Genomic DNA, 14,942 nt, shown 5'->3' on the forward strand with positions numbered 1-14,942 from the left:
AAATTCATAGAAATGAATTAGTGCTTTTGAACAGTGGGCTAATCAATGTTGTTATATCCTGAAAGTGATAAATATTTTAAAATTCCTAAATGGAATGTGAAAACAAGCCTATCATACCTGTATAATTATTGCTTAGATTTATTTTTGTCTTTCTTTCAAACTTAGTGAATAAAATATATAGCAAGGGGTGTTGAGCTCTGCGGAGTTTCCAAAACTACAAATACCTCATGTACTGGTGAACTTCTCACAAGTACGAAATGATGAAGGGAAATATTAATTTACTAAAGGCCCAGTTGCACGAAATTCATGCACGGGGGGGGGGGGGGTGAGGTGTGTGTCCTTCAGCCCAGCCTGCACCCTCTCCAATCTGGGACCCCTCAAGGGATGTCCAACTGCCCATTTAGGCTCGATCCCATGGGATCGGGCCTAAACGGGCAGTCAGACATCCCTCTCACAATCCAGGACTGTTGGCTCCCAACCGCTCACCTGCCTGCCTGCCTGATTGCCCCTAACTGCTTCTGCCTGCCAGCCTGATCATCCCTTAACCACTCCCCTGCCAGCCTGATCGATGCCTAACTGCTCCCTTGCTGGCCTGATTGCCCCTAACTGCCCTCCACTGCAGGTCTGGTCACCCCTAACTGCCCTCCCCTGCTGGCCTGGTCACCCCTAACTGCCCTCCACTGCCAGCCTGGTCGCCCCTAACTGTCCTCCCCTGCAGGCCTGGTCTCCCCCAACTGCCCTCTCCTGCTGGCCCTGTTACCCCTAACTGCCCTCCCTTGCCAGCCTGTTTGCCCCCAATTGCCCTCCCCTGCAGGCCATCTTGTGGTGGCCATCTTGTGTCCACATGGGGGCAGCCATCTTTGACCACATGGGGGGTGGCCATCTTGTGTGTTGGAGTGACGGTCAATTTGCATATTACTCTTTTATTAGATAGGATAAAAGAGTCCTTGTCAGGGCCTAGTCTTTAGATCATCTAAATGCAGTCAAGAAGAGTTAGCCAAATCAGTGACATAGAAAGATATAGTGGCTAATAGAAGATAAAGGAAAGAAATGGAAACCTAGATAGAAGTTTTGTATAAATTCTTGTGCTAGGTTAGAGAAAGTAGCAAAATAGCTTTATTCTCATTTATATCCCTTTTCTGTCATATCAGAATATCATCACATAACTTCTGGAAGAAGCAGAGGAAGCATTTCAGTGCTTGCCTAAATCTACACTGAAGTTGGACACAGAGATTTAGCCATGGTAGACTTAGAATGAAGTCCTAAATGTCCCTGATGTCACCACCTATCACTAGTTTTTCTTCAGCCTTGTTGTTTCCTGTAAGTTAAGAATTTGTCCACTTATTCTAACATATCTTGCTTGCTGGATATGTTAGAATAAGTGGACAAATTAAGTTCAGATTATGTTCTGAATGAGTAGTCAGAAATTGACTGCTAACCAACTAAATATACTAAAGAATAAACTCTACTGTATCACCAGGGCTACTACTAAATTTCTGTATTCCAAATGTGGAAGCCCTATACTTAGGCACCCTGTTGTCAACTCTAAATCTAGGTGTGGGGATGTGGTCTTCTTGAATCTAGGGGTGAAATTATAAAGGTTAATTCATGCATGAGAAGTTAATTTTACTCATTTATCCATTTGTAACAGCCAATTGTTTTACCTTTTTTAATATGACAAATTTTAATTATATTTTAAAATATCCTGAACATGGTCAAATGATTACCAACTTACCAACTAGGGTAACTTGATTTAGAAACAAACAAACAAACAAACAAGAAAACTTGGTAATTCTATAACCAGTAATTTTCAAAATGAATATGACTTGGGATATTTATTTGCTTTCTCTGTTAATTAGGACAATGTTTCCTAGAATAAACCTCTTTACTCTTTACATAGCTCTAGGAGAATGGTGAACCAACTACTACTACTACTACTAAAGGCAAATTTGATAGATAAAAAGAAAATCAGTTTTATTCTACTTTAATATTTATAAATGCATTATAAAATTTTTTAAAAATGGTAATTCTGATTTGCCATACCAAATTGGTATCAATCTCTTATTTTGACTAAAGGACAAGTTTGAGGTAAACTTTCATAAAAGAGCTGAGGATTTCCAATTTAGTTTATATAACTTGCTCAAAAAACCCCTCCCCAAATATTAACATACACTTTTACCATTAAAATGAAATTAGTGACAATTGTGTTACTCTTGGATTTTTAGACTTAACATGTTTCCTTACACTGGTCTAATTCTGAGCATAGAAAATACACAAGATAAAGGGAGTTGAGCTCATTTTGTATTCTTTCAGCAAATACTTATCAAGAGTCTACAAGTAACAGACACTTTGTTAGGTGTTAAGAACACAGTGTGAACAATTTGGTCAATATTGCTGAGGAGCACAGTAACTAGGTTGGGAGAGAAAAGAGGGCTGAGCAGATGTAAGAATTCTTTCTTTTGCCTTCAGTGAGCTAAAAATAATATATTAAACATACTCAGAAAAATTCAAAGTGCTGAGTTATATAATGAATAGTGTATGACAGTTAAGTCTCTATAGGAATTATAGTCCAATCTATAAATATTCTGAACATTCAAATTTTGAAATTCTCTTTCCAACAGATAAAGGAAAACCAGTAAAAAAACACCAGATTACTATAAAACACTTCTCACATTGTCTAATATTCATCTGTCTTCCATAGTTGCAATGTTTATATGTCTGTTTGTTTTCTATTAAAGCTCACCTCACATTTTTTTTTACATAGGACAAACAATAAATATTAAAAATTATAGATACACATAAATAACAATGGAATTCTGAAAGTCATTTTTATTCCCTTTTTTATGTTCTCAAATATTTCTTTAAGGAGGAAACTGAAGTTCACAGAAGCTCAGAGATTTTTCCAAGCTGTTTCTTCATTAGCACTTATGGTAAGAAAATCACTATTTGAGCAGGTTTGAAGCAGTAAGCAAAAATAGAATGGACTCATTTTTAAAAATTATTACCCATATTTCTAACTAGAGTTATATTTAAGTGGAAAAACTAGTATTGCATTCTTTCAAATAGTTCTTTATTTTGTACTAAAAGTTTTTGACAGGTATAGCTGACGCAGAATGCATGCTTATCAATATATTAGGATTGCATGCTTATCAATATATATGAGGATTGCCAATTTAGTTTATATGATTTGCTCAAAAATACCTCCCCAAATATGAACATACATTTTTACCATTAAAATGAAATTAGTGACAATAATATTCACTCTTCCTTTTTTTAATAGATTGACTTCTGACACAAATGTAAGCATACACAGCTTCTTGACAAAAAAAAAAAAAAATCCTACAATCTCAAGATAAACCTACCTCCTCCCTCTGCACAGCATCTCCCCTACATAGAAACATTTCCATTTAGGTAACAGAAAATAATTTAGCTTTCAGTACAGGTTGCTCTTTGACTGACTGAAGATATATGAATTTATTCTTGAATAAGAACCAGACTATAAAAAATCTAGTGGTAAACATGCTACTTATAAAAATATATAAAGAGAACTGCAAAGAGGCATATGCTACCCGTTAGAAAACATTAAAGAGTGATTAAATACAGAATATCAAATGCCACATGCTAAAAGATAAATGAAATTGCTGTAAGGCAGTTTTAAAAAATTGCAGCAACCATATGTCTCTGATTTTTCAAGACAGTCCTAATTTCAAATACCTGTTCCTATTGTTAAATAATATGTCTTTTTTTAAAATAGGAAAATTTTAATTTTAATTCAAAGACAAATAGCTAGTAAAAAGTTATTATCTTGCTTTTAATTTTGTAAATATAAAGCATATTGATAAATTTACTTTACAACAGCATTTAGTTATTTTAAATTTTAGTTAATTTATTGAATTTATTGGGATGACATCCTATATAATAAAGAGGTAATATGCAAATTGGCCCTCATGCCCTCGCATCACAAGATGGCCGCCCCCACGTGTCACAAGATGGCCATCCCCATGTTGTCACAAGATGGCCGCCTCCACATTGTCACAAGATGGCCTGCAGGGGAGGGCAGTTGGGGGTGACCAGGCCAGCGGGGGGGGGGCAGTTTGGGGTGATCAGGCTGGCAGGGGAGCAGTTAAGTGTCAATCAAGCTGTCAGGGGAGCGGTTAGGGGACTATCAGGCTGGCAGGCAGAGTGGTTGGGGCAATCAGGCAGCCAGGCAGGCGAGTGGTTAGGAGCCAGCAGTCCCGGATTATGAGAGGGATGTCCCAGATTGGAGAGGGTGCAAGCTGAGCTGAGGTATGCATGAATTTCGTGCACCAGGCCTCTAGTTGGTTAATAAAATTATATGTTTCAGGTATACAATTACACAATACATCATCTGCATATTGTACTGTATGTTTACTATGCCAAGTAATTTTATCACTGCAGGAAAAACATATTATTGAAACTAAGGTGTTCCTGTAATTTATAGGACAAAAACAATGACTAGGAGAGAACAAAAGCATCATCCCCAACATTTAAATTCCTCTCACCTTTTGTTCTCTGTACTGTATTATAGTCTTTTATTTTCTAATATACGCTAATATTATACATCTTTGGAAGTATTACTTCAATTGATTCCATTTCACAAGTCTTGCTACTTACAGCTTATTCCTAAAGCCATGATCTTCCCATCATAATCAATCTCTTCTCTTAGCTTCTCTCTGCCCCCTTACCTTAACTGAGACCTCATTATTGTCCAAGGAACTGTATCCCCTGTGGCCCTCTCAAACTATGGATCATCATCCTCTCTTGTACTATTTGCCTCAGGGTCTCCAGGAAAGTGAATTCAGGGTCTTCCTTGCTCTCTATGTTCCCTTTCCCTGGAATTATCCAGAAATATTGAAAAATACATACTTTTTTCATATTTTCCTCCTGACTAGTGGAAAAAATTGGTACCTGGTAAGCTTTCTCTCTGGAGGAAGGCAGAATTTAATGGCAGTAAAGTACAATAAAAATAGCCCCTGACACTAAAGAGCTGTTGTAGAGGGAGTAGGTAAATAAGCTAGGAGAGAAAGTTGTGGTCAGATGGAATTCTTCAATGAGTGATTTGGGAGGTAGGGGAGTTTCAGATGATAGAAGAGTCATATAAAATGAGAGAGGTCACTGGAGTTGAGAAGGGGTGTGTGTGTCAATGTTGGATGCATATGGCACAGGAACTAGCTTAGATAATATGAGGGAGAAAAAAAAAAATAAACCTGGGTAGGAATACAGGAAGATTTATAGATATGTAGTCAAGAACTAAAAGACACTCCTATCTGGAGGTATGAAAACAGGACACAACACAAGACTTGAAATAATCATTCTGAAGACTGTCCTAGTGGTTGATCAGGGAACAAGAAAGAGTATTATGAAATACTGAGAGTACAAATGAAGTAAGTGACCCTTATGTTCTATTAAGTTAATCTGATTAATTCTTCTGAGACAGTAGTTCTATACTTTAGGGTAACATCAAAATCACCTGGAGGGCCTGTTATACTCATTGTTAGGAGCCACTACCCCAGAGTGTCTAAATGAGGAAGTCTGGACACTGGCCCAAGAATTTGCATTTCTAGCAAATTCCTGGGTGATGATGTGGCTGCTGCTGGTTCTGAGACGAAACTTTGAGAAACATTGCTCTAAGCCTTCCTCCATTCTAATGATCCCAACTCCAAAATTCCTAAATTTGGTACATTTCATTTAAAAATATGTATCTTCAAAAGCAATCTAGTTTGAACTTCCTAATTTATCACCTCACGTTCCTGGTTCTCTGAATTCCTATTACAGGTGTTCCAAGAATCAAAACAAACTTAACCATCCATCATTATTCACAATGTATTCCAACATAATCATCTTCTTTAGTTATGTGTTTTCTTCATGTTTCATATACTTCTCAACCACCTTCACCACTATTCCTATCAAAGGGAATGTTCTCTACACTTCCTTACAATAATCTGAATATCACCCATGGGTCAAAGAACTTCTCTTTTATGAAGAGTCCTGGGTTCTGGTCCAAACTCTGTTTTTCTTTATTGAAATACTATTTCACTATTAGCTTAAAGGCTAATATTAACACAAAAATTCTATGGATTTTTAAAAAAACTGAGGTGTCAGAAAAATAATCTATGTTTTTGGCCCAAGCCATTATGTGATTCTTCCAAGATATCCAGTTTCTCATTCAAATAACTCTTGCTACCTCCACATATCCTGGCTTTGTTTTTGTGTAATACTGGACCTCCAGATATTTCCTAATAAATTATCTTCAGAGGAAAGATAGATTTATTAGAGATTTTGCAGAGAAAAATCTCTACACAAAGTGTACCCTCGACACCAACTTTGATATATCATAGGACCAAACTATACAAAAAAATACCAGCATGTTTTCTTTTTTCTCCCAACCAAAGAAATAACTCAAGAGAATGGCTACTGTTAATCAAATGGGAACACATTGATAAGATGGAAAGCAGAGTCTTTTTATGCAAAAAAGTTGCCTTTATTAATTGCATACCTCCTTCCTGATTTACTTGACTACATTTTCACAACAAAGCTACATACCTTTGAAAAAGAATGAAAACGTTCAGAAAACATTTTCATTCCATATATAATTATTGTCCTTTTCATAATATTGTTTTACCAAAACCATAATAGGTAAAATTCCTTTAGGTTTTGTGAAAGGGTTTCATGAGGTTTCTAAAGAAGTCTATTTTAATACTACTAGAAAAAAAGGACAAGATAATCACACAAGAGACCACATACCAATTGCTGTCATGTAATCCCAGCGCTCAGTGAGGCACATATTGAAGATGAGGTGATCAGATGTTTGCCCTTGGCCAATAAGTGAAATCTGCCTCTCCAATTTCTGGCAAACTGATGAAGTCCAGCCAATAAGAAACCAAAATACTACCAGGAGTATTACTGCCAGCATCCTCATAACCCGTCCACCAGTCATGTATGGAATCCGTTGGGCTGTTCGTGAAAGAAACACTTTCAAAACCCTAGAAAAGCAAGACATCAAAATGTTAAGGGAAAACTAAAAATGAGTACAATTCTAAAATATGTTATTTTTCTCGGTGAAGTTTAAACCCATCAAAATCTACTGAGGCAGAGTAGAAAACCAGAAACAGTATTACTTTTATTTTCACTTAGTTTCATTCTACTTTACCTTTCAACAGCAGAAAAAATATCCTACATTAGGGACAAGTGATTAAATAGATTTGTCTAGAATGAAATTCTTTTGAATATGTCTTAATATTTTAAGAAATATTATCAGGATTGTAGAAAGATTGCTAGAAAGGCAACATTGCTCAAACAGGGTTTCTGAGGGATCAAAGAATAATCCTGAACATGAGTAGTTGGATTTTATAATATCTGGTTTTTTAATAATATTTTTACTGTACCAGTTATATTTTTACTATAAAACATTATAAGGTATTTTTTGAAAATAATTTTATATGATGCCCCTCTATAGCCATCTGATCATATTACCAAAAATAAAAATGAAATAAGTATGAAAACAATGATGGGATATTTAAAATACTAGGGTAATTCAATAAGATCATTGAATTAAGTAAGGGGATTTGGATGGCCTAAAAGAAATGTGATTTTTTAAATTTTGGGTTGTTTTCTTATATATATGACTCAAATAAATAGGATTGAGATGAATTAGATAATATCTAAGAACTGTTCCATCTCTAAAGATTGTGTGAAGACAAAATCTAACCTTCTATAACCGTATTTTAATTTCACTTTCAGAATATTCTTAGCTGATTTTAACTCCCACTCTCATTCTGATATTTTGTATTATAAAATTTACTTGAATAAACCACTATGAGTGATTTATGATACTATGAGGGTATCTATAATCAACTCCCTTAAAGCAAAAATAAATTCATTTCCCAAACTTTTCTATTCCCTATTCCATCTCATTCTTTCAACAATTTTTGTGAAGTGTTCATATGAATTCTTCATAAAAACATCATTATAAATCTAGAAATGAGACAAATGTACCTGAAATAGTCTAGATGTATTATGCTATTTCTCTCTACATATAGACCTTGGTAGCTCTTTCTGAATTAATACAATACATCCAGTAAAGATAGTTATTTTCTAGAAGATTCTTTTTTTAATCTTTTCCCTTCATTTCCTATATCTTTAACTCCATTTTCCTTCAGCTAACACTCAGGATGAAGTTATCTATACTAATAAAAGAGGAAGATGCAAATAGACCATACCTTCACAATGCCCACCAGCTAATCAGGAATGAGTATGCAAATTAATCCAACAAAGATGGTGTGTTAATTTGCATATGCAGGCGCCGAGCAGCCAGGGGCGGGGTGGGATGTCTGCATCATTGCCATGGTGATGACACAGGCATTCTGCACCGCCCCAGCCGCTCCAGGCCTCTGGGCAGCGTGGGAAGGTGGAAAGGCTGCTCCTGGCTGGAGCAAAGGCAGAAAGGCAGCTCTGGGCTGGAGTGAAGGCAGTGCTAGCAGCCCGGGGAAGGAAGGCCCATTCTTGCACGAATCTTTGTGCATCAGGCCTCTAGTATCTAAATAAAAAAACATCCTCAATTTTTCTGTGGAACAATGGCAGAAAGGTATTAGAATACAACAGAAGAACTCATTAACTACTCCCCATTTAACTAGCTCACTAGATTAACAATTATTCTTCATTCCCTGTATAGACACAGTGAGCACTGTCAGGCCAGCACTGGCGGCTGAAGTGCTACCTCTCTCTCTAATATGTCTCAAACACCTTTGCTCCAACCAGTTCAATTGCTACTTCCTTAGAATTAGTGTATTTGTCCCCAAACTATACCCATTGTTATAATCGTATTTAATTTAACTGAATCGTGAATAAAATAATTATACAAGACTGTTAAAGAAAAGGAGACTTATTTGTATACAATCTATTTTGATTACTTTGATAAGATTCCATAAAGCTGAGTCACTAAAATGACCTGTTAACTTACAGAAAAGTGAGGAAGTTTTAATATATTGGGGTGGTCAATAAACATCAAAACCAGAAAGAGGTTATTCTTCAAATGACCTCAAAACAACTCTTTAGAGTTTCACTACTACTTAAAGAACCAACAGTGTGAACAGTAAATAATGCACTGTGGTGATTTATCCTAGAAAGAGAATAATGTTTTCCAAACATCAGACCCAGAGTCAAAGAAGAGATCTTATTTAAAAAATATTGGTGAATGATTGTGAGTTTTAAATTACAGTGTCTATATACTTCTTTAATATCTTTCTCCTTTAAATGCTAACAGTTAATTGACCAGTTACTAATCCCATAAAAAGGCTTCTATTATCAGCAAATCAAAAGATTCACAGAACTCTATCTTAGCAATGAGAGAAAATTTTTGGAAAATTAATATTTGCCAATGCCAATCTTATTTTATGTAGGAGAAACGTGCAGCCACTATGTTTGTGTGTGTGTGTGTGTGTGTGTGTGTGTGTGTGTGGTTGTGTGTGTGTGTGTGTTTAAAAATCTTCACCAGAGGATATTTTTCCACTGATTTTTAGAAAGAGTGGAAGAGAGAGGGAAAGACAGAAAGAAATATCAATGTGAAAGAAACACATTGACTGGTTGCCTCCTGCACACACCCTGACCAGGGCCTGGGCCTCGAAGGAACCTGCAACAGAGGTCCATGCCCTTGACCGGAATCAAACCTGGGACCCTTTGGTCCACAGGCTGATGCTCTATCTACTGAGCCAGTCTGGCTAAAGCCGTGTAGCCACCATGCACACATAATTATTTCTGGTTGTACCTGGATGAATTCTAAATGTTGAATGACTAGGATCTCAAAAGAGGGATTCTGACCCATTGTTTTGACCTTCAATATTTTGGCAAGGGCAGAAAAATAATTCTTTCACATTCTACCTTGACTCAATGTGAAATATAATTATAATGAACAAACATTTATATAGTAACAACCATATGCTAGTTATCATGCTAGGCAACATGGGAGGCATAAGTTATGGTTCTTGTCTTCAAAAGCTAACAATTTAACTAGAATAAGTGTACAAATACCTACCATATAAAACAGCCCTATATTTTGTATGTAGCTACTAAGTTTAGTAAACGAATAGAGTAGATGGTATTTATCTGGGCCTTGATAGATATCAATGAATAAAAATGGAGGAAAGTAGAAAAGACAAAAATAGATTCTAGTTGAAGGGAAATCACATAATAAAGAAAAAGCAGAGAATTATAAGTTGTAATTGAGGGATAGTGGGTTGAACCCTTTGGCAAGAAAAAAAGTTTTTTCCTCAACCCACAGGAACTCCTAGGGATTTTTCAAATTACTGCAAGAACCAATGCTCCAGAGAAGAATCCTTTTTCCATGGCCAAGATGTGGAAAATAATTTATTTTTCTGACACTTGAAGATTTTTCACTATCTACATTGAAACTCTAAACCTGAAAGACAGCTAATAGTGGATTTTAAAAATGACTTTAAAAATTTCTTTAAAATACTTTAAAGGATGTCTAACCCATGTGAGTTTGTCTTTTGCAGAGGAAATCTATGTGATCCCAGTTTGGTAACTTTTAATCAAGAAATTCCACTTCTAAATTATCAGAAATTTTTATGTCTCTCAGATGACTCTTTGGGTATTTATTGTAAAGTCTGAGAATTCTAGATTGTCATAGATCCCATAATCTCATTTTCAGACTGGATAAAAACAAAGCAAAAGTCCTCATGAGTCTCCTGTTATATTGATTTTACTGGCTTTCAAGTACTAGGACACACAATAACACAATTGCACTTTGATCTAAGTATTTCAGGATATTGGTTTTTGTAAAATGGAATAAGATGCATTTTTCTAGCATTGGCTTAAAATAAAATGAGAAAACTTTTGCTATATCTTTAAAAAAGTGAGTTCTTATTAGTTTATATGGGCTCACTCCCTAGAAACCAAGTTCTAAAAATGAAATCCTTAGGCATGCATTTGTATGAAATACAGATGTATAAAAATACAATCATTAAACTTCTTATGTAGATTACTTTTCTACTATTTTTTCATAGATTTTTAGGCTACCATCTGTTCAGAAGGTTGCACTATTTCTGAAGAGTGCAAGAAATTCCCAGAACTTAATATAAAAAGACATATTTAAAGTATATATCCAATTCTCATTATTAATAGTAGATAAATTCATGGAAATTATGTTGAAATGATGAACATAAAAGGGACAACCCAGGAAGTGGCTGCCACTATATTGTCTGTCTCAGTTATCACTTTATACACATGTCTGGTTTGAGTTCATAAAACTCCACTGTAAGAACTTGTACTTAGGTTATCAATTACCTCCTTCAAATACAGTATCTAATTGATATTGATATTTATTATTTTACTTAATCTCACTCCAGCTTTTGGCATGGCTTCAGCCATGTGCTTGATTTTTATCACATATTCTTCCTACTCTTCTGACAGTTTAAGTCTCTATTGCAGATTCCTTTTCCTCAGTCTCCCCCTTAAATGGCAGTGTACCTCAATGATCTCCTGAATGTAGCCACCTTCAATTCTTTTTTTTTTTTAATATATTTTATTGATTTTTTACAGAGAGGAAGAGAGAGGGATAGAGAGTTAGAAACATCGATGAGAGAGAGACATCCATCAGCTGCCTCCTGCACGCCCCCTACTGGGGATGTGCCCGCAACCCAGGTACATGCCCTTGACCGGAATCAAACCCGGGACCCTTCAGTCCGCAGGCCGATGCTCTATCCACTGAGCCAAACCGGTTAGGGCGCCACCTTCAATTCTTGCTCTACACATTGTACCCTGGAAATTTCATCTACTCCCATTTCATTTAGCTACATGCTGGTGAGTATCTTCAGGTTAGATCACTCTCCTGAGTCCAAGATCTGTATACGTACTGAAAATCAACAGGTCCCAAAATAAAATCATCCCTCTCCTGCCTCCTACCTCCTCTAACCCACTTTGCTCTAGTGTTACCTGTCTCAATGACTGGTACTATCTAATTGCTCAAAGCAGAAATCTCAGAATGAACATTGATATTTATCCCTCTTCCATATTCCAGATACTCAAAGAATAATGAAGAATTTAATTTCTACCTCTTAAATATCTCATACCCTTCTGTTTTGTTCCATCTTAACTGCCACTGCCACAGATCCTAGCCATCAACCTGCTCCTGTAGTAGCTTCCTGAGTAATTAGTCTCATTAGTCTCACCCACCTTCAATCCATACTCTTCAGTGATGCCACAATGATCTTCCTAAATTATGTTGCTCCTGCTTAGAGTCCTTCAGTGGCTCTCCACTCAAATCCTAGCTCCTTGAAATGGTAAAAGGCCCTTAAAAGTTGGTTCCCCGGGCCTCAGCAGCCTCATCTCTAATCACTCTCCTCTTCCAAGGTCCTGCCAGTCCCTCTGGATGACACACAGGTGTCCTCTCTCTGAACCTTTGTCTCCAGCTTTCCTCAGTACCGTTCTCCTCGCATACAACATCTAATTATAGCTAATTCCTACCTATTCCTTCATGACTCAGTTTAGATGTTGCTTGCTCTAGGCCAGTGGTTTCCAAACCAGCAGTATCAACGTCACCCAGAAACTTGTTAGAAATGCAAATTTTTGGGTCCCAGCCAAACTCACTGATTCAGAAACTTTGTAGGAGTAGGGCCCAGAAATCTTACTTTAACAAATTTGTTAGGTCAAGTCTGAAGGAGGCTACAGTTTGAGAACTGCTACCCTAAACAGTTTTTCCCAGCAGGCCTAAGATTGGTGCAGGTGCCTTTACAATGGCCTAACTGCTCTAACCTATCAGATACATTTTTGAGTTTTTATTATGCTAACACCAAAATTTAAAGCCTCTAGTAATAGAAAGTTTTGATTTTCAGAATATTTGCATTTGTTTGTGATATTGTATTTCTTTTGTTTACTAAAAAGGAATGCACATATACATCTTCAAGCCACCCATCTCCTGTCCTATTAATTTAATTGGAATAATTGTAAAGTCCTAAAGTTCTCTATTAGAATAAAATTTCTATTAATTTTACTGCCTTCCTAGAAATTTCAGAGAATCAATGCTTATAATGAAATCAATTCCGCATTAAAGAACCCTGAGAGTGAACTACACACAAAAAAGCTGGAGTCAGTTTGCTTTCAAAGGTCACAAGTGCTCATGTTTATTAAGTATTTCATCAATTTCTCAAAATTCATTTTCAGAAGTAAACTAAAGCTATTTCTTGGTCACTGGATAGATTAGATGTATATTAAAAAGAATTGGTGTCACCTAGACAGAAATCAATTTGACATTTATCAGATATGAAGTTCAGTAAGATTATTAAGTATATATATATATATTTGGGAGGAGGTCTGATTTAAATGATAATACATATATAAAATCAAATACTTATATAACTTCTAAAAGAATGATATAAATTGTGCACTGACATGGAAAGATGTCAAAGACATAGTAAGTTTAAAAAGCAAAATTATTGTTAGTATATTAAGTTATTGCTAATATAAGAAAGAAAAGTCACAACTCAGTTTCTCCAATATAGGTATTTTTGTCAATTTAAGTTACCTGCTGGAGCTCTCATATTTCACATTGATCTTTCTTTCTTTTCCCCTGATTGTAGGTAAATGGAATAAGGAGGAATGATGAAAAAAGAAAAAAGCGAGGAGGGTTGCAAGACTGTTGCAAGTCGGTGTGGGGTAGAGGGGGTCATTGAGGAAAAAAAATGAAGGGGGTATCTGTAATGATTTCAACAATAAGGATAAATTTTAAAAAAAGACTGTCACAAGTCAAATATTCTAGGGTTAGAGCTAGAAGAAACTTTGGGGATTACCTTTCTGATCCCATTAATGTATAGAAGAGAAATGTGAGTCCCATGAGGGGAGTCATTTGTCCAAAGTCAGAGTCAGTGAGTAGCAGAACCACCACAAAACTCTTATCTTTCTCTCTCAGTTGAGTGCTTTTTTCAATTATATCTTACCAAAATAGAACTTTCTATTAGCTAGTTCTTGGGGAGTGGCGTCAGCAAAAATGTTGGAATAGAAATCTCCAAAAGTTCGTTCATCTTTAAAAGCAATGAATAAACTAGCAAAAACTACTAGAATCAACTTTTTTGGAACATGGAAACTAATTAAAAGCTTATATATTTTATGCTTAACCCAGCAAGATACTTAACCAAGAGAAAAATAGCTGAATCTGAGTAACAGAGATTTATGGCATTTTAACATACCCTGGTCTTATCTCCCACTCCCCAAATCAGTGGTGGCCCTGAAGATAACATCCCACATTCTAAGTACAGGTACCTAGTACTAGAAAACATAATGGACCTTACTCTCCAAGAATTGTATTTGTTCCTTTTGACCTCTCTACTGGCTCCCTACAGGACTAGTTCAAAGGGCCTGCCTTTATTTTATCTAACTAGAAACTCTCCCAGGGCTGAGGTTAACTACCTGGGGGTCATTTGTCTAAAAATTTTAAAGGCAAATGGAGTAGTTGAACCACCTGGGGCAAAGTGTAATGGTTGGGACAAACAAAAGCCTAAAAAAAAAAAAAATTGGCAGAAAGGCTGGGGAATGGGATGTATTGGGAAATAAGGGCTTTGAAAAGATCCCATATATCTTGGATAACTAGAATGCTGGAACACACTCAGAAAAGATCTGAGAAGGCCCCAAGCACTCATTTCTTGCTGACCTGAGGCTCTGCATAAGCAGGAAGTAAAGCCTAGGCAAAGTTGTAAAGTGCTTGGCTGATTGGTGAAGTCATGCCCTAACACACACATATACTTACACACAATCCATGTGCAAAGAAAGAAAATTTTAAGTTATTTTTGTTCCAGGCTTTAAGAAAATCTATTTTGAATCACTAGCTAAGCACTGAGTAAACAGAACAGGGACTTCAGTGACTATACATAACAAACAATACAGATATTACAGAATTAGTTTAGAAAAATCAC

General features: G+C 36.1%; 1 protein-coding gene across 1 annotated transcript in view; it reads right to left on the bottom strand.

The window, feature by feature from the left end:
- The window catches only part of GPR158 (G protein-coupled receptor 158), a 442,546-nt gene that overhangs the window by 21,033 nt on the left and 406,571 nt on the right, over positions 1-14,942 (bottom strand). The window contains exon 7 of the mRNA XM_080654328.1: positions 6,766-7,004. Within this exon, the coding sequence (XP_080510454.1) occupies positions 6,766-7,004 (239 nt within the window). The remainder of the gene's footprint in view (positions 1-6,765; positions 7,005-14,942) is intronic.

The sequence above is a fragment of the Plecotus auritus genome (assembly GCF_963455305.1).
Source record: "Plecotus auritus genome assembly, chromosome: 1".
Lineage (NCBI taxonomy): Eukaryota > Metazoa > Chordata > Mammalia > Chiroptera > Vespertilionidae > Plecotus > Plecotus auritus.